Source organism: Piliocolobus tephrosceles, chromosome 17 (assembly GCF_002776525.5).
Source record: "Piliocolobus tephrosceles isolate RC106 chromosome 17, ASM277652v3, whole genome shotgun sequence".
Classification (NCBI taxonomy): Eukaryota; Metazoa; Chordata; class Mammalia; order Primates; family Cercopithecidae; genus Piliocolobus; species Piliocolobus tephrosceles.
In genome coordinates, this window is record NC_045450.1 from 4,711,540 (window position 1) to 4,737,664 (window position 26,125).

At 60.7% G+C, this 26,125-nt stretch overlaps 3 protein-coding genes across 15 annotated transcripts in view; 2 read left to right on the forward strand and 1 right to left on the reverse strand.

Annotated features, from left to right (window-relative positions):
* Positions 1-17,943, forward strand: part of MGRN1 (mahogunin ring finger 1) — a 66,310-nt gene extending 48,367 nt beyond the window's left edge. For 2 of the 8 annotated variants that reach the window (XM_026447561.1, XM_026447562.1), the window contains exons 10-17: positions 486-645; positions 4,739-4,848; positions 7,181-7,246; positions 8,697-8,923; positions 9,948-10,071; positions 10,350-10,395; positions 10,974-11,063; positions 15,730-17,943. In XM_026447561.1, the coding sequence (XP_026303346.1) occupies positions 486-645; positions 4,739-4,848; positions 7,181-7,246; positions 8,697-8,923; positions 9,948-10,071; positions 10,350-10,395; positions 10,974-11,063; positions 15,730-15,842 (936 nt within the window). In that variant the 3' untranslated portion in view covers positions 15,843-17,943. Of the gene's footprint in view, positions 1-485; positions 646-4,738; positions 4,849-7,180; positions 7,247-8,696; positions 8,924-9,947; positions 10,072-10,349; positions 10,396-10,973; positions 11,064-13,368; positions 13,414-15,729 lie in introns of all 8 variants that reach the window. The other 6 variants (XM_026447563.1, XM_026447564.1, XM_026447565.2 and 3 more) reach the window with 5 other exon arrangements.
* A 2,171-nt stretch (positions 17,944-20,114) lies between these two features.
* NUDT16L1 (nudix hydrolase 16 like 1) lies at positions 20,115-23,031 on the forward strand. Of its 2 annotated transcripts, none has more exons than XM_023225866.2 (3): positions 20,115-21,064; positions 21,151-21,481; positions 22,158-23,031. In XM_023225866.2, exons 1-3 carry the CDS (start codon positions 20,870-20,872, stop codon positions 22,250-22,252), a joined length of 621 nt encoding a protein of 206 aa, XP_023081634.1. In that variant the 5' UTR covers positions 20,115-20,869; the 3' UTR covers positions 22,253-23,031. The 2 variants fall into 2 exon arrangements, with proteins under 2 accessions (XP_023081634.1, XP_023081633.1); XM_023225865.2 differs by having other exon boundaries at positions 20,867-21,064; positions 21,151-21,411.
* Positions 23,032-23,657: 626 nt separating this feature from the next.
* Positions 23,658-26,125, reverse strand: part of ANKS3 (ankyrin repeat and sterile alpha motif domain containing 3) — a 41,189-nt gene continuing 38,721 nt past the window's right edge. For 4 of the 5 annotated variants that reach the window (XM_023225858.2, XM_023225857.1, XM_023225855.1 and 1 more), the window contains 6 exons: positions 25,912-26,053; positions 25,548-25,720; positions 25,098-25,183; positions 24,477-24,560; positions 24,154-24,241; positions 23,658-24,033 (listed from right to left, as the gene is read on the reverse strand). In XM_023225858.2, coding sequence (XP_023081626.1) covers positions 24,165-24,241; positions 24,477-24,560; positions 25,098-25,183; positions 25,548-25,720; positions 25,912-26,053 — 562 coding nt within the window. In that variant the 3' untranslated portion in view covers positions 23,658-24,033; positions 24,154-24,164. Of the gene's footprint in view, positions 24,034-24,153; positions 24,242-24,476; positions 24,561-25,097; positions 25,184-25,208; positions 25,388-25,547; positions 25,721-25,911; positions 26,054-26,125 lie in introns of those variants that run through there. The other variant, XM_023225856.2, reaches the window with a different exon arrangement.

Here is a 26,125-nt window from a genome sequence, read left to right on the forward strand (position 1 = left end):
GCCCGGCTAATTTTTTGTATTTTTAGTAGAGACGGGGTTTCACCATGGTCTCGATCTCCTGACGTTGTGATCCACCCGCCTCGGCCTCCCAAAGTGCTGGGATTACAGGCGTGAGCCACCGCACCTGGCTCTAACGGTTTTTTTAAACCAAATGATACGGGTACCCTGACTCTCAGGAAGATGTGTTTCTTAGGTGCATCTCTTCCACATTTTTTCTTTGGGTCTGAAGAACAGAAAGAGACCATGTTCTCATGATTTGGGTGGGTGAGGGGCACAGACCCTCCCCCTCTGCCAGGTGCTGAGTTTGCACTGGATTTGAGCCTGGTGGTTCCGCTATGGGCCAACCTCCCTCCGACTCTGGACTTGTCTTTGTCATGACTGCCTCTGGGGCAGGGTGGAGTGGGGTGGGGCAGCTGGGGACAGGAAGCAGGAGCCCTACTCTGGCCCTTGGGAGGCTGCTGACCCACAAGCCCTTGTCTCCGCAGCCCTCGGACGACGAGAACAGTGACAACAGCAATGAGTGTGTGGTGTGCCTGTCTGACCTACGGGACACGCTGATCCTGCCCTGCCGCCACCTGTGCCTCTGTACCTCCTGCGCTGACACGCTGCGCTACCAGGCCAACAACTGTCCCATCTGCCGGCTGCGTGAGTGCCCTGGCGGGCTGTTCTGTGGATGGTTCTGGAAGTTAGGGGCTGGCTACACCACAGTAGTCGTGGCCTAGGGGGCCACAGGTCCCTTGTTGGCTAAGAAAGAAAAGAGTCGTCATTTATCCAGTCTGTGCTGAACGCGAGCTTGTTGGCTGTCAGAGTGAGTCACCGTGAAAGCTGGCAGGGACGCCAGCATGGGGCATTCAGATCTTCACGTCTGCCTCCAGCCAGGCAAGGCTTGCAGAACAAAGGGCTACAGAGGCGCTCCAGGGCAGATGAACGAAAAGTAATCAGTGAATGAAATCTTTATTGTTGTTTTATTTTTATTAATTTTTGTTTGAAAAAGTTTCATGCTGTCACCCAGGCTAGAGTTCAGTGGCGAGTTCTCGGCTCACTGTAACCTCTGCCTCGTGAGTTCAAGCAATTCTTCTGTCTCAGCCTGCCTAGTAGGTGGGGTTGCAGGCACCCGCCCCCATGGCCAGCTAATATTTTACTTTTAGTAGTGATGGGATTTTGCCTTGTGGGCCAGGCTAGTCTTGAACTCCTGGCCTCAAGTAATCTGCCCGCCTCAGCCTCCAAAGTGCTGGGGTTACAGGTGTGAACCCCAATGCCTGGCTTTTTTTTTTTTTTTTTGAGATAGAGTCTTGCTCTGTCACCCAGGCTGGAGTGCGGTGGCACAATCTCGGCTCACTATAACCGCCACCTCTCAGGTTCAAGCGATTCTCCTGCCTCAGCCTCCTGAGTAGCTGGGATTACAGCTCTGCACCACCACGCCCAGCTAATTTTTGTATTTTTAGTAGAGATGGGGTTTTACCATGTTGGTCAGGCTGGTCTTGAACTCCTGACCTTGTGATCTGCCTGCCTTGGCCTCCCAAAGTGCTGGGATTATTATTATTTTTCTTTTTTTTTGAGACGGAGTCTCGCTCTATGGCCCAGGCTGGAGTGCAGTGGCCGGATCTCAGCTCACTGCAAGCTCCGCCTCCCAGGTTTACGCCATTCTCCTGCCTCAGCCTCCCAAGTAGCTGGGACTACAGGCGCCCGCCACCTCGCCCGGCTAGTTTTTTGTATTTTTTAGTAGAGATGGGGTTTCACCATGTTAGCCAGGATCCTGGTCTCAATCTCCTGACCTCATGATCCACCCGTCTCGGCCTCCCAAAGTGCTGGGATTACAGGCTTGAGCCACCACGCCTGGCCTAGTGCTGGGATTATTAGGCATGAGCCACTGTGCCAGGCCCTAGTTTTTTGTTTTTAATTAATTACTTTTATTTATTTATTTATTTATTTATTTATTTATTTATTTATTTATTTAGAGACAGAGTCTTACTCTGTTGCCCAGGCTGGAGTACAGTGGCAGGATCTTGGCTTACTGTAACGTCTGCGTCCCAGGTTCAAATGATTCTTGTGACTCAGCCTCCTGAGTAGCTGGGATTACAGGCATGTGTCACCATGCCCGGCTATTATGTGTATTTTTAGTAGAGACAAGGTTTTACCATGTTGCCCAGGCTGATCTCAAGATCCTGACCTCAAGTGATCTGCCTGCCTTGGCCTCCCAGAGTGCTGGGATTACAGGCAGAGTCACAGGGCTCGGCCTTGTTTCTAAATTTTTTTTGTAGAGACAGGGTCTTGTTATGTCGCCCAGGCTGGTGTCAAACTCTAGGGCTTAAGCGGTCCTCCTGCCTCCTAAAGTGTTGGAATTATGGGCATGAGCTACCATGCCAAGCTCAGATCTTTATTTTAAAGGTAAAATAGAAAATATTTTGGGCCAGGCGTGGTGGCTCAAGCCTGTAATGCCAGCACTTTGGGAGGCCGAGACGGGCGGATCACGAGGTCAGGAGATCAAGACCATCCTGGCTAACACGGTGAAACTCCGTCTCTACTAAAAAAAAAAATACAAAAAAACTAGCCGGGCGAGGTGGCGGGCACCTGTAGTCCCAGCTACTTGGGAGGCTGAGGCAGGAGAATGGCGTAAACCCGGGAGGCGGAGCTTGCAGTGAGCTGAGATCCGGCCACTGCAGCCTGGGCGATTCCAGCCTGGGCGACAGAGCTAGACTCCGTCTCAAAAAATATGTATATATATATATATATATTTTGATAAAGTTCTAGCGTAAAGTTGGTTGCAGATGACACCTATAATCCCAGCACTTTGGGAGGCCGAAGCAGGAGGATTGCTTGAGCCCAAGAGTTCGAGACCAGCCCGGGCAACATGGTGAAACCACATCTCTACAGAAAGTTTAAAATTAGCCAGATGTGTTGGCTATAGTCCCAGTGACTTGGAAGGCTGAGGCGGGAGATCGATTGAGCCTGGGAGGCTGAGGCTGCAGTGAGCTGTGATTGTGCCACCACTGCACCCCAGCCTGAGAGACAAGGGAAGACCCTGTTTCCAAAATACAAGTATAAATGTATATATGTATAGTGAGGTGAAAACAAAGTACACTGGGTAGAAAATTGTCCAAGGAATTAAATTGCATTTTCTAGAGCACTGCAGACATTTCCTCAGTGACAAGCCGTCGCGTAGGGCCCCGTTCTGAGTGTCCTGCAGTAGAGGGAACCTGACTGTTCTCGGGGTGAAAAAACCACCAGGTTAAAATGCACATCCCGCTGGCAGGCCCTTGCCCTGGATCCTGGGATCCCTGGCCTGGGTCCTGGCAGCTGGACTGGGGCGTGGCGGGGATTTGCCTACGCAGCTGCAGGACACATGCACTTAGGAGACCAACAGACCTCCGAGCTGGGCGCGGGGCTGTGCACGTCAGGTCATGGGGTCACGAGAGGTGTGCAGATCCCAGGAGGAAGTGAGGAGGCTGCTGGGGCCTGGAGGGAGAGGCTGGCCGCCCAGCCTGTGGCAGATCCTGTAGCAGGGAGGGCTGGCCCAGGCCGTCTGTGGTCTGTCGGCCTCTGCTGTCTGAAAGCCACAGAGTTGGGGGGTGGGGACCAGGAAGTGGGGCCAGGACGGGCTGTCTGGGAAGGTTCTCTGTGCCTAGGAGGCAGGCAGTGTAGAGGACTGAGCCTCAGGGATGCTGTGTGGCTGGAGGTACAGCAGGGCTGCTTTCCAGGGAGGGTGCCCTAACCCGAGTCCAACTCTGGAATCTTCAGGTGTGTGGGGTCTGTGGGTCGGGGCCATCAGACTCGAGTTCAGAGCCCCCGTGTGGCTTTGAGCCTCCAGGAGGTGGCGGTAGAGCTGCCCCTCACAGGCGGCCGAGGACAGGGCCTGCTGTTCTCAGTAGAAATGAACACAGAGGCGGCCTGAGGTCCTGTCCCTGGGCTGACCGCAGATGCTGTCCCGTTTTGGTTTGCTGGAGGTGGCTAGTTTGGTTTGGTGGTTCGGTTTCCTGGCCTGCGTACATCACTAAAGGTGTCTCAGGAACATTCTGCAGCAGCCTGTGGGGCCCTTGTGTGAGCAGGACTGGCACTGTGGGATGACGGGGCATCCTAGGTCCTGGTTTATCTTCCCTGCTCCCAGTGGCTGCTGTCTGTGCCCCTCGGCTTCCCCAGTGTGATGTTCTTGCCTCAGTTTCCCCAGCGTGACTCCCCACCTCAGCTTCCTCAGCATGATGTCCTTGCCTTAGTTTCCCCAGCATGACATCCCCACCTTGGCTTCCCCAGTGTGATGTCCCCGCCTGCCATCCTGTCCAGCAGCCAAGAGCTCCTCTGGGCTTAGCCAGGACTGCTGATTTGCAGTCACATCCTGTCTCAGGTGCAGCCTGGAGCTTCAGGGGTGTGACGCCTTGGGGGTCTTGGCACCAGCCGCTTGGAAACACCCTCTGGAGCCCCGCCGTGGGCAGCACTGCGTGGCCTCGCTGTGTGTTCTGTCTGGGGCCGTTTCATGAATACTGTGTTTGCGGGGATTCTGTCACTCGTCTTTGGAGCTCCCCTCCCTGTACAGGGGAGCTTCTTTCTTTCTTACCCCTTTTTTCTTGCGTATTAAACTCCCTTTTAAAACTGAAAAAAAAGGAAAAACTGTGTGTGTTCTGATGTGAAAACGGGGTTGTCCTGGGACCCCTGTGGTGGGGGGTGTCAGTCCCTGGGGCTTCGAGGGTCCCCTCGGGGCTGGGTGTGTCGCCTGGGCCTGATCCAAGCCCTCCTTCTGCCGCAGCTTTCCGGGCCCTCCTGCAGATCCGGGCAGTGCGGAAGAAGCCAGGAGCCCTGTCCCCCGTGTCGTTCAGCCCTGTCCTGGCCCAGAGCCTGGAGCACGATGAGCACTCTGTAAGTGCCGCCTCCTGCCTGCGGGATGGGCGGGCGCGAGAGGGGTGTGAGTGCCTGGGCCAGGCCCGAGGCCCAGACGGTCCAGCCAGCAGCCCCGTGTTCTCATCTGTCCAGTGAGCAGGCTTGGCCCCCATGGGTGACCGTGAGGCATGAAGGGGGTGGCCAGGCTGGGCCCTGGGGTGCCGCTGCTGGGAAGAGTGCTGCTGCCGTCAGTACCCAGAGCCTGCGACGGGGCTGAGTGCAGTCGAGGTCTCCAGGTGCTTTTTTTCCTTTTTTTTCTTGCTTTTTAAGGCAGGGTCTGCCACTGTCACCAAGGCTGGTGTGCGCCCAAGGTGGTGCAATCTCAGCTCACTGCAGCCTCGACCTCCCAGCCTCAAGCACTTCTCCCACTTCAGCCTCCCAAGATGCTGTGACCACAGGCGTGCACCAGCATGCCCAGCTCATGTTTTGTATTTTTAGTAAGATGGGGTTTCCCCATGTTGCCCAGGCTGGTCTCAAACTCTTGGGCTCAAGTGCTGGTCCTGCCTCAGCCTCCCAAAGTGCTGGGATTACAGGCCTGAGCCACCGCCGCTAGCCCGTGGTTCTTAGTGAATGAGCTGTGCTCTTTCCCTCATGAGTTGCTGTGCAAGGGACGCTGGTGACCCTCCTCCCATGCTCCAGGCCCTCTAGGCTCCCTCACTGGGGACCTTAAGGGCAGACGCTACTTCAGCCACACAAGGAGGTGGAACCCTGGCTTCAAGGACCCAAGGAGAGAGACAGAGACACGGAGAGAGATGCACAGAGAAACACAGGGACGGGGTGAGAGAGAGGTAGAGAGACATAGGGAGAGACAGAGACAAATATGGAGAGACGCAGGGACAGGACAAGAGAGATATGGAGAGACACAGGGAGAGACAGAGACGGGGATGGGTGGCAGGGGCTATGGTGGGCGGGGAGCAGAATGGGGGAGTTGGACAGTGAGTGGCTGGGCCCGGGTCTCAGGCCCCCTGCTCCCCACTGGCCACGTGCATTGTCAGATTGAGTCCCTTTCTTGGCTCTTAGCTGCAGCTGTTTGGAGCCGTTGGTTCTTCCAGGCCCTGCTACCTCTCTAAACAGAAAAGAGGAGCAGAGTCCCGAGGACTGGCGTTCACAGACACCGCCTTTGCTTTTGAAGGCTCCTTGCAAGCTCCCTTGATCAGGGCCTTGACCTGGGCCCTGTGGGCCTCCCTGGCAGTAGGTGCAATGTTTCTGAAATGGGGCCAATGTTTAAAAGTCTGGAATTTCCCTTAAAACCCAGATTTTGGGATTCTCTTTTAACATCTGACATGGTCTTGAAGCTAGAGGAGAAACGTGGCTTGGGGGTCCCTGTCAACCCGGGTGTGCTAGGTCCCTGCCAGCGTGGGGCTCCTGGCACCACGGCCTCCGCACTTGTGATGTTGACTTTGATTTGGAAACGCTGTGTGTGCTCAGGTTTTTGGTGGCGAGAGAAGCAGCCCCTGAGGGATTTGCCTCTGAGAGGGTTTCTTCTCTCAGGCAGGGAGAGATGTATGCTCAGGCGTGGCTAGGTTTATCATCACTTGTTTTTGCCCCTCCCCGTTTGTGTCCTGGTGGCTGAGGGCCCATTAGGTCCCTCTGTGTTTGTCCCTCGTAGGCTGAGCTGAGATTCCCCTACAGTGCAGGGCGGCCGGGGTCCACGGTGTGACCAGGCAGCTCTGACCTCCACCCGCCCAGGGAGCCGTCCTCCCCTCTGCACGGAGCGAAAGCAAATGCTCCTCATCACCTGCCAGCTTCCTGTCGGAGCCCCTTCCACATAGTGCCAGAAAGAGCCACCATGGGCCTTCTGTCCAGCGAGTCCCTAAAGATGATGGTGGGGTGGGTGGGTCTCGGGCTGACTCTTCTGCCCAGTCCTCTTGAGGGATTCGTCATTGTGATGAGTTAGCACCAGTGCCTGGGCACTGGCTGGGGGACTTTGACCGCAGTGGCTTCAGGATCCCTGCCCTGCACCCACCCCGCATTAGGGAGTGTCCAGCTGCCCTCACGTCCACCTTGGCCAAATCTGTTGCCCATGTGCCCCGGACTGTGAGGGGCCAGGCACTGGGGATGAGATTGGGCTCCACAGCCTCCCCACTCCAGCAGCACAGCTCCTGGGAGCTCCCGAGATGCACACATAGCCCGCCCAAGGCCCGAGTCAGAACCCGCACTTAGGACTTCCCGAGATTCATGTCCGCTGGAAGCTTTTGAAGTTGTGGGCCGCGGTGTGGCGAGAGGACAGCCAGTCAGAGAGACCTGTCCAGCCCACTCCAGGGCCGCGTGGGGGTGGTAGTTGTAAAACATTTGATTTTTATCTTGACAGTGTCCCTTTAAAAAATCAAAGCCGCACCCCGCCTCCCTGACCAGCAAGAAACCTAAAAGGGAAACAGTAAGTGTCTGGGCCTCTGGCTACGTTTTTTTTGCCCCTGCCCTAATTTTTAAGTCCATGACAAGTAGGGGAGATGGTTTCCACCCCAGGCTAGTGTCTGATTCATGTAACCCGTCAGCTCCGCTCTCCCGGTCACGGCCTCTCTGCTCAGGGAGTTTGTGGAACCAGAAAAGCTCTCGGTCTGTGGGCGAAATGCCAGGCTCGCTGGCCCTGCCGCCCTCCCCTCAGCTTTGCCTCCGCCCTGCGTGGCCCCGTGCCGTTTCCCTTTTTTTTCTTGCTGGCAGTGGAATGGACGTTGCAGGCGGAACTAACGTCGCTGCTGCGTTTTGCAATCGCGCCCCACGCATGCTTCTCGGCCCCGCGTCCCACTCCTTCACCCTGCGGGTTCGAGCTCTTTGGGCTGAGGACTTTGGTTTTCTTGGGCTGCCCCTGTGCCCCAGGGAGCAGGCAGGGGGACCAGCTCATGACTACCTGGAGCCTCCGTGGCCCGGGCAGACCCAGCCGAAACCTGGCGGGCCTTGGTGTAGAAAGGTGGAGGCCTCTCCGGAACCGCCCAGAGCGCATTTTCCTTTCTAGAGGGGTGAGGGGCTTCTGTGTAGTTATTTACCTTTAACTTGGAGGCAGGTACGGGAGCAAATGTGGGGGACATAGAGGTCCAGAAAAGCATCCCAGGCTCAGGGCCTGGGCCATGCCCGCTCCCCCATTTCTCCCCCAACTCCCCGTGGTCCCCAGGCACCCCCCACCCATTTCACCTTCCCTTCCTTCCAGAAGCTCGGTCAGGCAGGCCCAGCTGTCCTGAAGGGAGCACTGACTAGCGTTTCACCCCTCAAGCTGGTTCTGTGGGGACAGAGCAGGGCCCCTGCAGTCTGACTTCCGTTCCCCGGAACCTGGGCATTTTCCTTCTTCCTCAGCCTTGTCGGTTCTGTCTGCTCCCAGTGAGGGGAGAATAGTGGCTCTTAGCCACGGCAGCCATTAGAATCGCCTGGAGCAGGCCAGCCCCCAGAGGCCCGGGCGGGGCACACCTCCCGACAGCTCAGCTTTCCCTGGTCCGGGACACCCCGACCGTGTCTCTCGCCTCTGGCATGGCTTTGCTCTGCCCCCGCTCCCAGCTCCTGTCTGTCACTAACCCTTCACTCTCCACCTGTGGCCAGGCGGGACTGAAAGCCAGGGAGGGGCTGGCTGAGGCCAGGGCTGGGGCGGCTCTTGGCAGATACCCTCGTGCCCATCATCCCGGGCACCAGCATGGGCGTTTGGGCATCCGGCCCCGTGCTGGAGCTGATGGCTGAGGCAGGGAGTGCATCAGCGCTGCCAGGGAGCTCTTGGCCACCCTCTGAGGATGGGGGAGTCTAAATCCCCCAAAGGACAGAGTGGACACGAGGTCATCAGGAGGGGGGTCTGGGGAGCAGGTGGTCCCTGGGCATGAGCCCCCTCACGCACCCTGTCCCTACAGAGCTCTGACAGCGTCCCACCTGGCTACGAGCCCATCTCGCTGCTTGAGGCACTCAACGGCCTCCGGGCTGTCTCCCCGGCCATCCCCTCGGCCCCGCTTTATGAAGAAATCACCTATTCAGGCATCTCGGACGGCCTGTCCCAAGCCAGCTGTCCCCTCGCCGCTATTGACCACATCCTGGACAGCAGCCGCCAGAAGGGCAGGCCGCAGAGCAAGGCCCCCGACAGGTGAGCGGCAGCCAGGCTGGGTGCATGGCAGGGGGTGTGGTGCCACGTGTGTGGAGCAGGCGTGTTTGTGGTTTCAAGTCACTTGATGGTGTGTTTCTTGTGGTGATCCCCCAGAAGGACTCAGAGACCCCACATCAGGTTAGACTCGTGGATAAAGTTTATTACAGCAAAGAACGCAGCAGACGAGGCAGGAAAGGCCTCCGGGCAGCCGGAGGCTTTGGCCCCCCCACCAGGGCTACACCAGCGTGCAGGCGCATACACACTGTGGAGCGGGAAACCTCGGGGGTCAGTGCTGTGTCTCTGCTGAAGGGAGCCCTTTGAGCCTCTGGGTTCCCAGACTTCACTGGGGCACTGGCCACATAGGCCCACTCTGCTGGTGACCAGCCAGGGCATCCGAAACTCGGGACCCGACAGTGACCCAGGCACACTCACTGCTCTTGCTATTGGCCCTGACAAGCCACGGGGCGTGGCTCTCCAGGCGATGACTGCATCATCCATCACTCATACGACAGCCTCCCGAAGGCCTGGCTCCTGGGGTGGGCCACAGGTCATTTGTGGTTCCCCTGGAGCCTTGAGGTGTATAGAGCGGCGGCTGCCAGGGGAACTCCTGTGCCTCAGGCCTGTTGGTTCTCGTAGAAGAGTTTCAGGAAGGCGGGGTTCTGCAGGGCCGTCCTGGGCACCCTCCATGCCCACGAGGAGGCAGCGCCAAAGCTCAGAGGAAAGGGGGCCTCTGTCTCCTGCTTCTCCTCCACAGGAACCACCAGCGGTTTCTCCTCCTTCAGAAAGAAAAGGAAACCCAGGCCTGCGCCAGTGTGTGGCAGCCTGTCAGGCGGGTCTGTGGGGCTGCTGCCGCCCGTTGGCCGTTTGGGTTGGTCCCCGTGGCTGGTGATGCTCTTCTCCAGGCATTGTCCTTGTGTGGGTTCTGGCCGGCGTGTGCAGCCCCCAGGTGCCCTGCGTGGCTTTGGCAGGGTTAGCCTTCCTTGTTGCTCTCCTCTCACCCCTGCCCACCGTCCTCTGTCCGCAGCGCCTTGCGGTCCTCGTCCTCCCCCATCCACGAGGAGGATGAGGAGAAGTTCTCCGAGGACGTGGACGCCCCTCCCCCACTGGGTGGCGCAGAGCTGGCCCTGCGGGAAAGCAGCTCCCCTGAGGTGAGGCCCCCCAGGGAAGCTTTGTGCGCCCGCCCTGGCCAGCCCTCCTCCAGCTTCTGTCGCTGGAATCAGACCCCATCCCACTGCCCGCCTGGGCACTCCCGCACTTCTAGGCCCTTGCTGAGCTGCGTGGCTCCTTAGCCTCGGTGTGCGGATGCAGCACCCCTGGTGGAGCGGCTGGGTGGGTCCCGGGAGGGCCATACCTGATGGCAGCTTGTCCTGGAGGGGTGGCCGAGGTACTCTTTGAGCTCCAGGCCACTTTCCGCTTTGTTTTCTAGAGTTTCATAACAGAAGAGGTTGATGAGTCATCGTCACCAAAGCAAGGTGAGCCCCTCCTTCCGTGGGTACAAACCGCATGCAGGGACCAGGAGCCCTGGCTCACTGGGGTCTTAGGGCTCCAGGTGGTGTTGGGCCAGCACCTCTTCTGCCCCAGGAACCCTTGGCCCAGAGGCCCCTCTCGGTGGCACTGGGATCCCGGCTGGGAGGGACTGAACGGGTGACAGGGTCAGGCCGTGCTGTTCACCCTGCAGGGCCGTCTACCTGGGATGGGGAACACCTGCCAGCATTCAGTCCTTGTTTTGAAACATGAATGTGTAATATTTCTATGATCAAAAAAAAAAAGCCTCATGCTCTGAACATCCAGGACACAGTGTGGAAAAGGGGAAAAAAAAGCCCCATGCAGGGGGATGGAAAGGAGGGAAATAGACGGGAAACCCTGGCTTTGGGGTCCCCGGAGAGCAGGTGGGGTCACGGTGGAGTCCTGCTGGGAGCCCAAACCTGGGGCCCCCACGGTGGCTACAAAGCCCTTGGGTAAGAGAGACGGCCCTGGGCCTCCTGCCCAGAGGGACCTGCCGGGACCTGGCCCCTGCCTATATATGCCTGACCTCGCCCTCCACCTTCAGGGACCCGAGCGCCTTCCATTGACAACGTCCTGCAGGATAGCAGCCCTGAGCACTGTGGCCGAGGCACACCTGCTGACATCTACCTGCCAGGTAAAGGGACTGGGGTCTGGGGGTGAGGGGCTGGGTGCCTGTCTCAGTGTTTGGGGAGGGGGCCCTGCTCTGATGGTCAGTGCATAGCAGCAAGGGCTGGTCCACTGGAGCCCAGTTCTCTCCCTGGCTCTGAGCCATGCCCCTGCTATTGACCCTGAAGCAGGATGCGGACCAGGGCCACGGCCACAAGGCAGCCTCGTGCAGGGCCTGGCTCTTGGGAGCGGAAACGGTACCAAAGCCCTTCCCTCTCCGGGGCCACCTTGGCCACAGGGGGCGAGAGAGGCTGCCTGGGAGAGTATGGGGTCCTTTCCTTCTGCCTCCTGCTCACTGCCAGGAGGGCAGGTCCAGCCCCTCTGGGGTCACCGCCTCTTCCCCCACACCTGGTCATATCAGGCGTCCACAGGCCCCATGCTGGGTGCCAGGTGAGCTCCTGGCAGTGCCTGAGAGCTGCGGACAGAGCAGGAGCAGGTGCCACATGCTGTGCTGGGTAGTGGGGGCCCTGGGCCACAGAGAGCAGGGGCCGTGTCTTCTGGGTCACCCTGCCCCAGGCCTGACATGGGCCACCTGGTGCAGCAGCACATCCCAGGCCAGGGCACAGAGGACAGGCGGGGGCACCAGGCGCCAGCGGGGAGCAGCAAGACCGGGAGAAAGGGTTCCTCTTTTCACCTTGTCCAGAGACTTGGGCCCAGGCCCGGTCAGCTAAGCACCTTCGTGTTCTGCTCTGCTAGGATAAGATCCTCAGTTTCGCATCCTAAGCTCCAAAGACCGGGAGGGAAGTGGGCGCTCTCAGACTTGTGTCTCAGCGCCTGCTGCGAAGCTGTCTGTGGCTCTGGAACCGGGACGAACAGCTACAGTGCTGCGTTCAGACAGGACCCCAGAGCCACTGCGCAGCGGGCGCGGCTCCTCCCTTGCGGCTGCCAGGCCTCTTCACCCCCTTCCTGGCCCCAGGGCCCACCATTGCTCAGTCCTCCTGAGTCACCCGGTGACCTGGGCCTGGCATTGGGTGGCTGTGACGTGCTTTAGTTGGAAAGGGGCTCTTGTGTCCCTGGACTCTGGCTGAGCAGTGACCTGTGCTCCCGGGCTGGGAATGACAGGCCACAGGAGCAGGCACTGCCTCTGGTGCCTTGACAGCCACAGCAGCCTGCCCCCAACACCTCACAGCAGAAGGTGTGTTTAGGCCCAGCATATCTTAAAGTGACACAGAATTCAAGTAAGGTCTTTCCAGGGACCTCAGATATTTCATTCTGATTAAAAACTTGGGGGGTGATTGGGGAGGGGCCAGGAGAAGGACCTCAGCTTCTGGGAGCCACGAACGTGACATCTGATCCTGCAGGGTGGCCCTGTGGGGCAGCATCTCAGAGGCTGCGCCTCCCTATGTGGCCAGGCCTGGGAAGGATCACGACAGCCGCTGCCGACGCTGGCCCACACAGATGAGGCCAGGACTCTTGAGTGTCATGCCCCACCCCCAGGGGAGGGTCTCAGGCCTTCTTCAGGTCCACAGACGGGGGCAGGCAGCAGTCATCTGTGGAGGTGGCAGAGGAGAGGCCGAGTCTACATCGGGGCAGCCTGAGGTGAACTCTTGGGCCCCAGGCCCCCTCTTGGAGTCGGCTGCTGCTGAATGCCAGCAGGTCAGCCTGCACGGCCTCAGTTCTGAGCCACGGAGAGCGCATCTGCCTTTGGGGGCCGTGTGGCGCCATCTCCATGGCTGTCAGCCTCGTCAGCACAGGTTTCTGTGTGTTTTTAAATCCGTGTGGTGGCCCCTCTGTTCCAATGGCTTTTTCACTTGTCAGAGCCCTTGACTGTCTCTCCGTGTGTGTGTGTAAGGCATGAATACATGCAGGAGCCTGTGGTTTCTCATTGGGGTGCAGCTGCTGCCTGGCGGTGTGGGCGGCATCAATGAACCCTGGTGTCCCTGTAGATGGGAGGGCCCATGAGATAGTGAACCCCGGGGCCCTGGTGTCTTGGAGTCTCCCTGGGCTCAGTCCTGTCCAGCCCCAGCCCCCCCACCCAGGGCCTTCACTCCTGAAACCAGAGGTGGACTGCGCCCGCCAGGTCCTTCATGCGCCCTTCCCTAGGCTGCGGCTGCGGGTGGGAGGGCAGGGCCAGTGCGCTCCTCCGCATTGAATTCTGGCTGCGCTCTGCCTCCCAGCTGTGGTTCTCCTTGTGGTCCTCTCTGGTTACAGTAGAGCATTTGCTTCTAGACGGCCTCGACCCCGTCCCCAAGCTGGTGCCCTTGCTGTGGCTGTGCCGGCTGCTGCGCGCTTGCTAACCGAGCTTCCGTCTGTCTCTCCCCCTCTCCGCGCAGCCCTGGGGCCTGACTCCTGCTCTGTTGGTATAGACGAGTAAGCCGGTACGTGACCTTCCAGACGCGCTTCGGGGGCTGTGACGCGCGTCCTTGGAGAGAGGAGCCCTCCCTGCTTTCTGGCGGGGTTCCTTCTGGTTTTCGGGTCTTCGTCCGCATCCGTCTTCCCAGAGGCCCTGGATTCCGAATCCAGAGCTCTCCAGTGGCTGCTGCACCTTTGCCCAAGAAAGTGGCCTCCTGGGGGGGTCCCGACTTCTGGGCCCGACTCCATCGGGACTAGGCGGCCAGTCAGGCTCTTCTTCCAGCCTTGAGGGGCCCTGGAACAGTCCCAGCCCAGGCGCGCCAGAGCCACTGTCCCCTGCAGGAGGCAGGAGCTTGAAGGATCAGGGCAGCACCGTGGAGGGAACCCCAGGGAGATAAGGGGCGACGTGTCCCGAGGGGAGAGCCCCAGGCCTGGGTCTGGCCTTGTTCCGGGTGGTCCCACCATGAGTTCCCGTCGGTCCTGCAGCAGATGCGTTAGGGCGCTCGGCAGGTCCACTTCCGTGTTCTGGTCATGGCTTTAAGTAACAATTCATGGGGAAAAGAATGCGCCCCAGCTTGGGAGAGCCCCTGGATCACCTGTTTCCAAGCTCAGTCCCCATCTCTTGGAGGGAGTCTGTCCTTGAGGGGCCCTCTGGTGCCCAGGGGATAGTATCTTGTATCCTGTCCTGAGGGCATCCGTTCACACAGCCACCTGCTCCCCTGCTCCCTCCTTCCCTTGTCAGCATGGCCACCGTGGGCCTGGTGTCACCGTGGGCCTGGCAGAGAGTCCCTTGGGGGCTGCCTTTGTGCCATGAGCCCACCATTGCTGCCGACTCACTTGTCCCTCCCAGTACTGGAACCTTCTGGAACACCAGCACTGAGTGATAGAAGGCTCTGTGAGGCTGGCACTCCCCATCCCCCCCCGAGAGGTGCCCTCTACCAGGGTGGTCCAGGTGAATGTTTTACAGAAGGCCGCTCGGTCCAGGCAGTGGTTCACACCTGGAATTCCAGTACTTTGGGAGACCAGGGGGATAGATCACTTGAGCCCAGGAATTCAAGATCAGTGTGGGAACACAGACCCCCTCTATATAAAAAATAAAAAATTGGCTTGGGCGTGGTAGCTCGTGCCTGTGGTCCCAGCTACTCGGGGGGCTGAGGTGGGAGGATCGCCTGAGCTGAGGAGGTCAAGGCCCACTCCAGCCTGAGACCTGTCTCAAGAAAAAAAAAATACATGCACATACCCCCATTCCAGCTTGAGACCATGTCTCAAGAAAAAATACACACACACACACACACACACACACACACACACACACACACACACACGTGGGGGAGAGAAGGCAGCTCCAAGAGTGCCAGCAAAATGTAGGCAGACGGATTGGTGACCCTCGGCCTTCCTGAAGGGTCTTGGCACACATGCTGCGTGCAGCTCTGGTCTGCCGAGGCCCGTGCAGCCTGCTGGGAAGTGCCTGGCCGGGGTGTCCAGGCCTTAAGAGGCCCTTTCCCCTTGGTGGACTTGAGCCGGGCCAGGGAGAACTTCGCTTCTTTTGACTGCGCTCTGCATTCCCACGAACCTCTGTCTTCTTGAGCCCAGCGAGTCCCCCTGTTGACCCCTCTCCTGAGCCATCATACCCCTAGATTGAAACGACAGCACCTTTCAGAGGGGCCCGGCCAGTGCGTCGGTGGAAGGTGCTATGCGAATGTTAGGATTCAGGTCAAGCTTCCAGAGGCGGGAGTGCCGGTGTGTTCTAGAACAGGGCTCACAGCCTCAGAACCCTGCTCTCGTCGCAGTCCCCCAAAAAAATAGACGCCCTTCACCTGAGAGTGGGGCCTGGGCCATGTCTACTGGGAGCCATGCGTCAGGGCTGGTGGCTGGGTATTGGGCAGCCCTGAGGCCATGCTGGCCCCGTCCCAGGCTCCGCACCAGCACTGTTGCCCAAGCTCCAGGGACGCCAGACCCATCCAGGGACAGCGCCTGCTGGCATTGTGCAGGCCAGTCTGGCTATTGGGGCTCTGTGGGAGGCTCCTCTGTGGGAGACGCAGAGGGCAGTAGCTGCGGTGCTATGGCGCATTCTGACACGGGGCTACAGCTCTGCTGCCGATGTCGGGGGATGTGGGGTCGTCTGTCCTGAGAGGGACACAGTGTATTTGGCACAGCCGGGGAGTCCTGCGGTCCTCGGTGTGCTCGCATCTGAGTGAATCTGCTGTTCCGGCCACGGGTGGCGGGGGTGGGGGTGCCGGATGGCCCAGACCCTTGGGGGGCTCCAGGTGGGTAGGAGCGGGTGGTGCGGGACCAAGCATCCGAGTGTGACCCTCCTCCCCTCCCTCTGCTCCCACCTGCAGGATGGCCTGCCTCCATGGAGATGGCCCACGGCCTCGGCACCACCAGCCCCACCTGGCCTCCACTTGGTGGCCCCAGCCCCGATCCCAGCACCGCCGAGCTGACCCCACTCTGAGAGCCTGGCCGAGCTGGCAGCATGGAGCCCTCAGCTCCCCAGACTTTGCCGAGTGGCTGCCCCGGACCCCGGTGTTAGCCGGCCTCTCCTGTCTGCATGCCCCCTGTGGCCACCAGGCTCCGAGGGGCCGTGGTGACCCTTGATCAAAGAGCACAGTGGACTGTTCCCTCCAAGTCTCCCTTTTCTACAGTTGATATATTTGTAACTGGTACAAGATGAAGGACAGCAGCTTTCCATCCCTCATTCAGAGCCCTGGTTCCCCAGGGTCCCGTGGGCTGAGCGGCTGGGGCTGGGGCTGCCCACGTGCGGCCTGTGCTGGCTCTGCCTGCTCCTGCAACACTGCGGTCGCTGTCCCAAGAACTCAGCAGACCTGCAGAAGAGAATTTACCGGTGGTTGAAGCACTGTCTTCACAGATGTTCAGGGGCAGTGGGGGGCTCCAGGCACGGTCAGTGAAGGCAACAGTGCCTGTCCGCCCTCCCTGCGTCTCACTGTGGCGACCTGGCTGTCGCTGCTTTTTGTTCTCTGCCGTGTTTGCGTGGCCTCAGTGCCCTCTCTGGTGCGTCTCCGCTGGGGCCCTCAGTGCTCGGGGCCTGGGGTGCACGGGTGCTGCCCTGGGCAGCTAGTGTCTCAGCCTGGTGCTGGGCCTGACCGAGGGGCGGAGACACAGTGGCTTCCAGCATCCAGTGACCTTGTCACCAAGCTCCACACCTTCTCATGGTGCTGGCTTTAGTGACATCACCAGGTCCCTCCAGGTGCAGGGGCTTCTGTTCGACAGGCTACTGCCAGGGAGGACCTGGCGGCCTCCTCGTTTCCCTTTGCCATTGGAATGTTCCCTTGCAGTTTTTTTTTTTTTTGGTTTTTTTTTTTTTTTTGAGAGGGTTTCACTCTTGCTGTCCAGGCTGGCGTGCAGTGGCGCGATCTTAGGTCACTGCAACCTCTGCCGCCCGGGTTCTAGTGATTCTCCTGCCTCAGGCTCCGGAGTAGCTGGGATTACAGGCATGCACCACCACGCCTGGCTAATTTTTTTGTATTTTTAGTAGAGAAGGGATTTCTCCATGTTGGTCAGGCTGGTCTCAAACTCCTGACCTCAGGTCATCCACCCGCCTTGGCCTCCCAAAGTGCTGGGATTACAGGCGTGAGCCACTGCGCCCGGCCCCCTTGCAGATCTCTTTGATTTGGTTCTATAGCAGGCTTCTGTGGCAGGACTGGCTGGGGGAGGAGGGAGCCAGCAGCACACTGGGGAGTGGGGTCCCAGTCGGGAGGCTTGACCTCTGGGCGGCCTTATCCGGTTTTTTTTTTGTTGTTTTTTGTTTTTTTTCTTTTAAGGTAAACCTCCTGGGCAGCAGATGTGCAAAGGGAGAGTGCCTAGGCCTGGTGACCTAGGGCTGGAGCTGTCCCAGTAGAGCCCTGGGCCAGGAAGGTGTGTGCTGCTCCCTGGCCCCGGAGGGCTGCCCTGCAGCGGGGCCTGCGGATAGGACAGCTGTGGGGCAGCTCAGTGCCCTCCCCTGAGGTTCACGGTGGCTCTGAGCACAAGCTCTGCCTAGTGGGCACTTGGGGGAGACCCAGCAGTGGATAGCACGGTCCCCACACCCAGCTTCCTGGACACCCAGGCCAGCCACCCCTCCTGCTCGTGCACACGCACGCACATGCTGTCACCCGTACATGCTCACACATGCACGCCCACTTGCACATGCTCACATGCACACGTTCACACATGCACACGCTCACACATTATCTCACCATACACACACATACTCAATGCACATGTTCCCATGCATGTGTGTGTACTGGGACCGAGCATCTCCCACGCACCTCTCCCAACCCACGCACCTCTCCCCGCCCCACGCACCTCTCCCTGCCCCACGCACCTCTCCCCGCCCCACGCACCTCTCCCCGCCCCACGCACACACACACCCTGCACCAACCGCCCAACCAAAGCCCCAGCCTCCGACCATCAGTCCTGGTGCCAGAGCTGTGCGGGAGGTTTGGGCCGCAGAGTGGCCCGCTGGGACTTCCACGTGCTGCCGTCTGATGTGCTCAGACGGGGTCCCCGTCGGTTCGTTTTTACTGTATATTTATAGTAATAAAATCATGCAGCAATATCCTGTCTGCTCCTTCCTCTGGGTGCAGCCCTCGGGATTGTGGCTGTTTCCTGACCCGGAGTTTTGCCGCTGGGTGGTTGGTGGTGGCTCCCACACCCTGGCAGCTCCATGGCCTCTGCCCGGCTTCCCTCCGGGGTCAGGGCAGTGAGCAAGGTGAGGGCTAATGAGAACGGGCAGCTCCCAGCCATCCCTGCCAGGGCTGGTCGTCTGGTTGGAGGGAAGCCACAGCCTCGAGCTTGGGCTGTCTCCTGAACAGGTGGTGCGGGAGCCCAGGGCCTCCAGGTGTGTGAGTTGTCGCTCCCGTCCCCATCTCTAGCCCCAACTATTTCAAGGCGTTTGCTAAGTACCTGCTGTGTGTCAGTGGAGGCGGAACAGTCGAAGAGCCAAGGGCCTGGCCCGGGCCCCGGTCCCAGGCCCCTGCCTTGCAGGCAGTGAGATGCCCAGCAGCTAATCAGAATCCTGCCAGGTTTGGTTACTATTAGGAAGAAAGTGAGCTTGGTGGTGAGAAGAAACCGTACAAGGCAGGGAGGGCCTCTCTGAGGAGACGTAAACAGCCCTGAGGGCTGAGGAGGAGCTGGCCCTGGAAGAATGTTCCAGGTGGCAGGAGTGAGCCTGGTGTGTCCCCTGGGGACAGAGCCCTTGGCTGGAGTGAAGGGTGCTGGATAGATACTGAAGAGCTTGTAGGGGCTGCTGGAGTGTTTTTATAAGGGGGAGTCAGAGTTTTAAGAACAGGTTTCTGCCGGGCGCGGTGGCTCAAGCCTGTAATCCCAGCACTTTGGGAGGCTGAGACGGGCGGATCACGAGGTCAGGAGATCGAGACCATCCTGGCTAACACGGTGAAACCCCGTCTCTACTAAAAATACAAAAACTAGCCGGGTGAGGTGGCGGGCGCCTGTAGTCCCAGCTACTCGGAAGGCTGAGGCAGGAGGATGGCGTAAACCCAGGAGGCGGAGCTTCCAGTGAGCTGGGATCCGGCCACTGCCCTCCAGTCCGGGCGATAGAGTGAGACTCCGCCTCAAAAAAAAAAAAAAAAAAGAACAGGTTTCCAAGCAGAGGAGCAGAGCTAGATCCCTGTGGCTGGCGTGTGGAGCCTGGACGGCGGGAGCAGGTCTAGCCACCCATGGTTGTGGGCTTGCAGGCTGGAGCCCAGCCCCAGGCCTCTGCACGGCCCCTGCTCCCCAGCCCAGGGAGTGCCAGTGCCCTAGGGGCACCCACCACACCACCGCCTACCACTCGGCCCCAGCTCCTTTGGTGCAGGTCAGGCTGCCACCATGGCCCTTCTTCGACTGAAGACTGTGAGGCTGGAGGGGAGGGGAAGCCCATGTTCTGGCCCATCATTCCCTGCCCCGAGAAGGCTGCCACCCATGGACCCTGCAGCTGCTCTGACATGCCTGGGTCTGGCCCCATCCCAGTGTGGGTAGAGGGGTGCCCAGGGTGTCACACGGGTGCTTGCATGCGCCAGATCGGCTCCCCATCTACCTCCCAACAGACACAGCACTTTTTCTCATGTCTGGTCTTGGGGAGGGGCTGGAGCAAGGGGAGCCTCCCCGGCTGTGCCCCTGCGTCCCACAGGCCCTGGGCACTGGCGGGGCTTGGCTGCCTAGGGGTGGGGGCCCTCTTTGGGTGGGAGGACCTTTCCCCTTGCTGCCCTCTCGCCTTCTGACATGGTCGCTCACCCTGGAATCTGGCCTTCCCCTGCTGCCTGCAGCTGTCCCATGTGGCCCCTGACCCACTGGTGGTCATAGGAGGAGACAGAGGTGCCCTCTCTGGGTTCTTATCTCCACATCTGACACCACCATGGACCTAACAGGTGAGTTTCCAGTGCCCACCCTCTGCCTACCTCTCTCTCCTCCTGCTTGGCTCCACTCGAGGCAGCCCTCTCTGTGCCAGTGAGCTTGGCCTCACTGCACAGCTGTCCTGAGACTGTAGCCCAGCCCTGGGCACCCATGCTGTGAGTGCATTCCCCCAGTGGGGCGGGAAGTGGCCTTGGGCCCTGCTGCTGGTGAGGTGAGCCTTGCCATCATGGAGTTCAGCGGACCTCACTCGCTCTCGGGCTGTTTCTGATGTTTCTGAGCCTGACACATCTCCAGTACAAACACAAGGTAAGTACCTCAGGCTCTTGTGGAATTGGGATCCTGTCTGTCACCAGCTGCTGGGTGTACTTAGGCAAGTTCTGTCCCTCTCTGAGCTCCAAGTTCCTCATCGTAAATTGGGGACACCCCTCTTCCCCCAACAGTATCTGGCACAGGGTGCCTCGCATGGAGGATGCTGGAAAGCTCCAGCCCCGGAATTTAAGTCACTTTCTGCTCAGCAAGCTGGGTCTACAGAGCCCCAACGCTCCTAGTTGTCCGCCCTGACCCAGCGTGGACTCGGGGACTGGGGCACTCAAGCCCGGATCGAGCTAGGTCGGGACTGCTGTCGTGCGTGGCAGGCGAAGGCCGTCGCTCTCCGGACTCGGGTCCTGTGGCGCTGGCGGAGCAAGGCTCCAGGGCATTTCTGGCTCGTGTGGTCGTGCCAAGGGCGCCATTGCTGATGCACGGGGCCATGGGGGCCGGGTCCGCCTCCTGGGGAGAAACGGGTGAGCGCAAGGGGGAATCGGCGCCATCGAGGGTGGAGAAACCGCAGGGATTTTCGGCTGTCTGCTTTGGGGCGCCAAGGAAGATGTTCGTCGCCCACGGTGGGAACCTTGAGCCACCACGGCACCGACCACTCGACTAGGCGCTGCCGTGGGAGGCGGGTGTGCGATTATTGGGTGACGGCTGACGCTCACCGCCCTTTGCGCACCGCTCGCTGCACCTCTCGACGACGCGCCGCGGCGCTGCGAGGGGCTCGGTCCCGGGGCGCGCCGGCGATTGGCGGGGGAACGGGACCCGGGGGTGTGGCCGCCCGCGGATTGGCGAGGCGCGGCGGGGGCGGGCTCGCGCATGCTCTTAAGTGGCAGCGACGGGGACGGGGTCAGTGCCAAGATGTCGACGGCGGCCGTTCCAGAGCTGAAGCAGATCAGCCGGGTGGAGGCGATGCGCCTGGGGCCGGGCTGGAGCCACTCATGCCACGCCATGCTGTACGCCGCCAACCCTGGGCAGCTCTTCGGCCGCATCCCCATGCGCTTCTCGGTGCTGGTGAGGACGGGAGCGGGCGCGGGCGGGCCGGGGCCGGGGCGGGGGCGTCCGACGATCCCCCGGCTTTGACCCGCGCTCCCTTGCAGATGCAGATGCGTTTCGATGGGCTGCTGGGCTTCCCCGGGGGCTTCGTGGACCGGCGCTTCTGGTCGCTGGAGGACGGCCTGAACCGGGTGCTGGGCCTGGGCCTGGGCTGCCTGCGCCTCACCGAGGCCGACTATCTGAGCTCGCACCTGACCGAGGGCCCACACCGCGTCGTGGCGCACCTGTACGCACGGCAGCTGACGCTGGAGCAGCTGCACGCCGTGGAGATCAGCGCGGTGCACTCGCGCGACCACGGCCTGGAGGTGGGGCCGCCGCCCGGGCCCCGCCCCCCGCCCCGGGGTTTGGCTCTGGCCCCGTGGAAGGCACCGATGGGTAACACGTCTCCTGAGGGTCCCCTGGCCGGGCTGGGTAGGGTGTCGCTGTCTCCAGCAATGGGGTGGGGAGAGGGGTCTGGGGCTGGGGGGCCGGGGGAGGGGGGGCGGGGGGGGGGGCCGGGAAGGGGGGGGCGGGGGTGGGGGCCGGGGCTGGGGCTCCCTCAGGGCTGTGTTACATCCGCCTTGTTGCCTGCCATTGCCAATCCTGGGAGTGGGGAGTGGGATCGGTGGGGAGGAAGGGATGGGGGAGGAGTGGGGCTTGCTTGGGGAGTTGGAAAACTTGAAACTTGAGCACAGCGGGGGGTCGTAAAACTTGGGAACCTCATGGGGGGAGTGAAGGCTCTTGGGATTTGTGTTTTGTGGTCTGGAAGGGTTGGATTCCAGGTGTTCAGGCTTCGTTGGGTGGACGGGAAGCATGGGGTGTGGACCCCGGGTGGTGGCCTAGGTACCAGGGGGAAGTGCATGGGGTCAGCCTCCACACTTGCTTGGGGAGGAGGGGGCTGCATTGCTCCAAGGGAGCTGGTTGGCTTCTGCCAGGTCCTGCCTGGGTCTCCCATGAAGTCGTTGGCAAGGCTGGCTGCTGGTACCCTGGCCTCATAGCTTCCAGGCCCCTCCTGCAGGGGGTGCCATTGCGTGGCAGGCCTGGCCCCAACCCCTACCTCCTGTCTGCGCAGGTGCTGGGCCTCGTGCGGGTCCCGCTGTACACCCAGAAGGACCGAGTCGGAGGCTTCCCCAACTTCCTGAGCAACGCGTTTGTGAGCACGGCTAAGTGCCAGCTCCTCTTTGCCCTCAAGGTGCTCAACATGATGCCTGAGGAGAAGCTGGCTGAGGCTCTGGCTGCGGCCACCGAGAAGCAGAAGAAGGCCCTGGAGAAGTTGCTCCCAGCCTCGTCCTGAGGGCTGCCTGGGCTGCTGGCACCCTCCCCTGGGCCGGAAGACTGGGAATTCCTGCCAAGTGTGGCTTCTGGAGTGTGTGTGTGTGCCCCACTTCTGACTGCCTAGGGCAAAGGGGCATCCTGTCATCCCCACTGTCCCAAGCAGTCACTAGGTGGTGGCCGGGCCAGCTGGGACCCAGCCCATCCTCTCAGGCAGAGCAGGGTGGTCTGGGCACACTGGGCCTGCTTCTCCAGCCTCAGGATGCTCTTGTTCATCCCAGGCTCAGACCCTCCTGTGTGTGTCTCATCCCGGCTGGTGGAGGCCCACAGGGACTGCGCACAGCTCCAGGGCCACTCGGAATTCCGACGGGATATGTGGGTGGACGATGCCTCGTCTAGGTCAGCATTCCTGCCTCCTTCCTGAGCCGGCTCAGAGCCTGGGGGAGAGCCAACTTTTGGGGTAGGAAGTTAATACTGTTAATTTGGGTTGTTGTTGGATTTACTTTGCTAGATTTTCTCTTTCACCACGTGTGAACTGTGGGTGAGGTTTCAAAGTAGCTTCACCCCACGTGGCTTGGTTCCCAGGGACAGTCAGGGCCTCGGGGGCCCAGCTATGTACGACGAAGCTGTCGAAGGAGAAGACAATAAAGTCACTCCTCAGCTGCTCTGTGTGTCTCTCAGCTGCTCTGTGTGTTTCGGTTCTGGATGGAGCCAGCTCAGGCCTCCTGCCCTGGGGGAGGGAGGAGCTGCCCCAGCCAGAGGCATGTTTGTCCCCAGTGTTGACGGGGGCACTCCCAGCATAAGCGCTGTGCCCATCAGCCAGGTTGGGGTATCTGGGCCGAGACCTTCAGGGCAGGCTCCCCTTCCTGATCCTGATGGCCCCGGCTGCACCTGACCTGCTTTGCAAACCCGCCCTACACCACCATCTGCAAGCAGCTGCAGGAGACGGTGTGGAAGTGCAGGCTTACTGTGCAGACGGACAGCAGCAGAGCCATCCCTCGCGGTCTCCTATAGCCTCAAGTTTGGAAGGACTCCAGTGGCATCGTCAGAAAATGTTCACGGCCCATACCTGGCCTGGTGAGGGAGGAGGTGTTCCCAGCGCCATCTCCGAGCTCGGTGTGAGGGCAACATGTCGGGGGAAGCCCTGTCCTACGGCGGGCTGGGGATGTTCTTGGCTCTCGAAGCCTTGAGTCACGTGGGCTCCAGGAGCAAAGGCGCTCCCGAGCAGCAGGGACAGGGCAGTCATGGTTGCTGCACTGGCCAGTGCCACATGTCATGTGACCAGAACTGAGCCCTTCACTAGCTGTTCTTCAATTTTATTTTCCAACAAATGGCATTTTCCAGGCGCCCCAGTCCTCACCCCTAAGGTCACACCTCAGTTGGCACCTGTGTGGATATACTTGCCCCCCAGGGCCCTGCCTGGTCTGGGCCAGGGCAGCCCATGAACTCTGGGCCTCACCACCAGGTTCTGGGTGAGACCCTCGTCCCACCTCAGTGCTGGCCCGAGCTGCTCGGCCAGGGCCGCAGCCCGTCTTGCCTCTGTCTGCTGGCTGCTCCAGGGGCCTGATCCTCTGGCCCCCACTGGGCCTGGGCTGCACGTGGCAGCTGCCTGCTTACTGTCCTCTTCACTCCCTGGCACACAGCTTCAGGGTGGACCAATCACCCAACGTCAGATTCTGAAAGAAAAAGCCCCGGTAAGAAGGGAGGGGACCAGGTGGGTGCATACGCACACCTGCAGCTGCCCAGACAGGCCCTGCTGCTCCTGCCACGGGGGATCCAGGCTGGCAGACACTCACCGGCCCGCGGGCTAGGGCTCCCGCCACTTCTTCCCGTTCAGCACCTGCAGCTTCTCCAGGCTCTGGGTCACTGAGCACAGTGCTTGCCCTGAGGAACGATGACCGTGAGCCTCTCCCTCCCAGGCTGGGTAGAACTGGGTAGTGCTGCCCAGGGGTCTGAGCTGCACGATGTGACCTGCCCCTCAGCCGTCATGGCCCCAGCCCCGAGGTCGGCCTCGGGGTAGAGGGACTCAAACTCGCTTTCCCTGGAAAGGGGTCCCTCTGCCTCCCTTGGAAACAAGGAGCTCTTAGTCTTCAGCGAAGTCTGGTCCCCGGAGACTCACCCATCTCATGGACACGGTCCTCCAGCGCTCCCGAGAGCTCGGGGAGGCTCATGGCCTGCAGGGACACTTGCCATCCCTTGGAGTCTGTGATGCAGGGATGGAGTTAGCTGTGGGTCTGTGTCCCCACGGGCCCTGCTTTATTCTGAGCCCATGCAACCAGGAGAAGCTGCTTGGATCAGAGCCTCCCTACCCGCCTGGCAGTGTCGAAGCAACCTCCTAGGGTCGAGGCTGGGGAGCCCTGTTGTGCCCTTCCTCCCACGGGCTAAGCGAACACTACGAGGCCCGGGTCAGCCCAAGAGAAGACAAGGCTGTGCCGGTGGGGACCCGGGTCTGGGCCCTGGCTGGAGGCTACAGCAGTCAGTGGCAGTCTCGGCACAGCACAGGCAGCCATAGCACAGTGCCTCCCACCCCTGGGGGACAGGTGGTTTTCCCGTCACCGGTGAGGAAGCGGGCTTGAGTGCCCAGGGCCCCCTCTCCTTCGGCTCTGGGATCACGTGCACACAGGGACCTGGGAGAGTGGCTGCCGGCCGGAGAACCAGGCCAAACCCACTGGGTCAAACCCAGCTTCAGGGCTCCCCGCTTTCTCCTCTGCCCAGTGCGGAGTCAGGCCACTGCTCTTACCAGCTGTGGGGAGGCCTGGGCCCAGGATGGCTGCAGCAGGGGGATGGTCCCGCCTCACTCGGGCTGACAGCTCTGCTTGACAGGCTCTACCAGACACAGGAACAAGTGCTGGTGAGGGCAGAGGCCTGGCCGCCGCAGAGCCCCCACCTCAGAGCTTCAAGGGGAGGGAGGGCTCTGCCCTGTCCCTGCAGCTGGCCTTCGTGAGCTGGCCCAGTGCCCCATGAAGCTGTGCTAAAGAGCAGGAGGGAGAGCGCTGCAGATTCCCGACCCCGACTGCTGCCTGGGTCTGCCTGCAGGAAGGAAGGGCCTCGATGAAATGGGGGTGGGGTGGCTCCAGGCGCTGAAATCCACCTCTCAGTTACAAAATCAGGAGGCAAGGATGTCTGGGGGCCCAGGGGCCAGGCGGCTGACCACTGGAAGCCCAGCCCAGGCCAGCTCAGAGCCACTCACCGCAACTGGTCCAGGACAAGGGCAGCGTCCTGGGCCAGGGCCCACGTCTCCTGCAGCTGGGCCTGGAGGTCCTCGCGGGCACGGTCCTGCTCCAGCAGGCAGCTCTCCACCACGGCACGCAGCTCCTGCTCCTGGCACACCTGGCCCCGCATGGCCTCGACCTCCTCGCAGCGCTGCAGGGGGGCGGGAGGCTGGGAGGTAGCCGGACAAGCCAGACCCCGGCCACGGCCCTGTCCTCTGTGTGCGGCCCTCTCCCCCTTGCATCCACCTGATCCCTCCACACAGCGCCCACCTTTTCTGTCAGAGATGAGGCCAACTCAGGGGTGTCGCCCTGCCCCCCTATCCCCCACACACAGCTACTCACCTTGTGCAGCTGGATGGCGAGCTCCTGCATCTCAGCCTCCAGCCGGTCGGCGTAGGCCAGCTCCAGGGCGTCCCCGGGTGGGCGGGCACTGCTGTGCCAACGGGCAATGGCGGATGTCATTTTCCTCTTGGGCCCAAACAGCCTGCAGGGGGAACATGACCAGGACGTGCCTCAGCCTCCCAGGAGCGCTTACAGGAGCAGGAGTTTGCCCCAA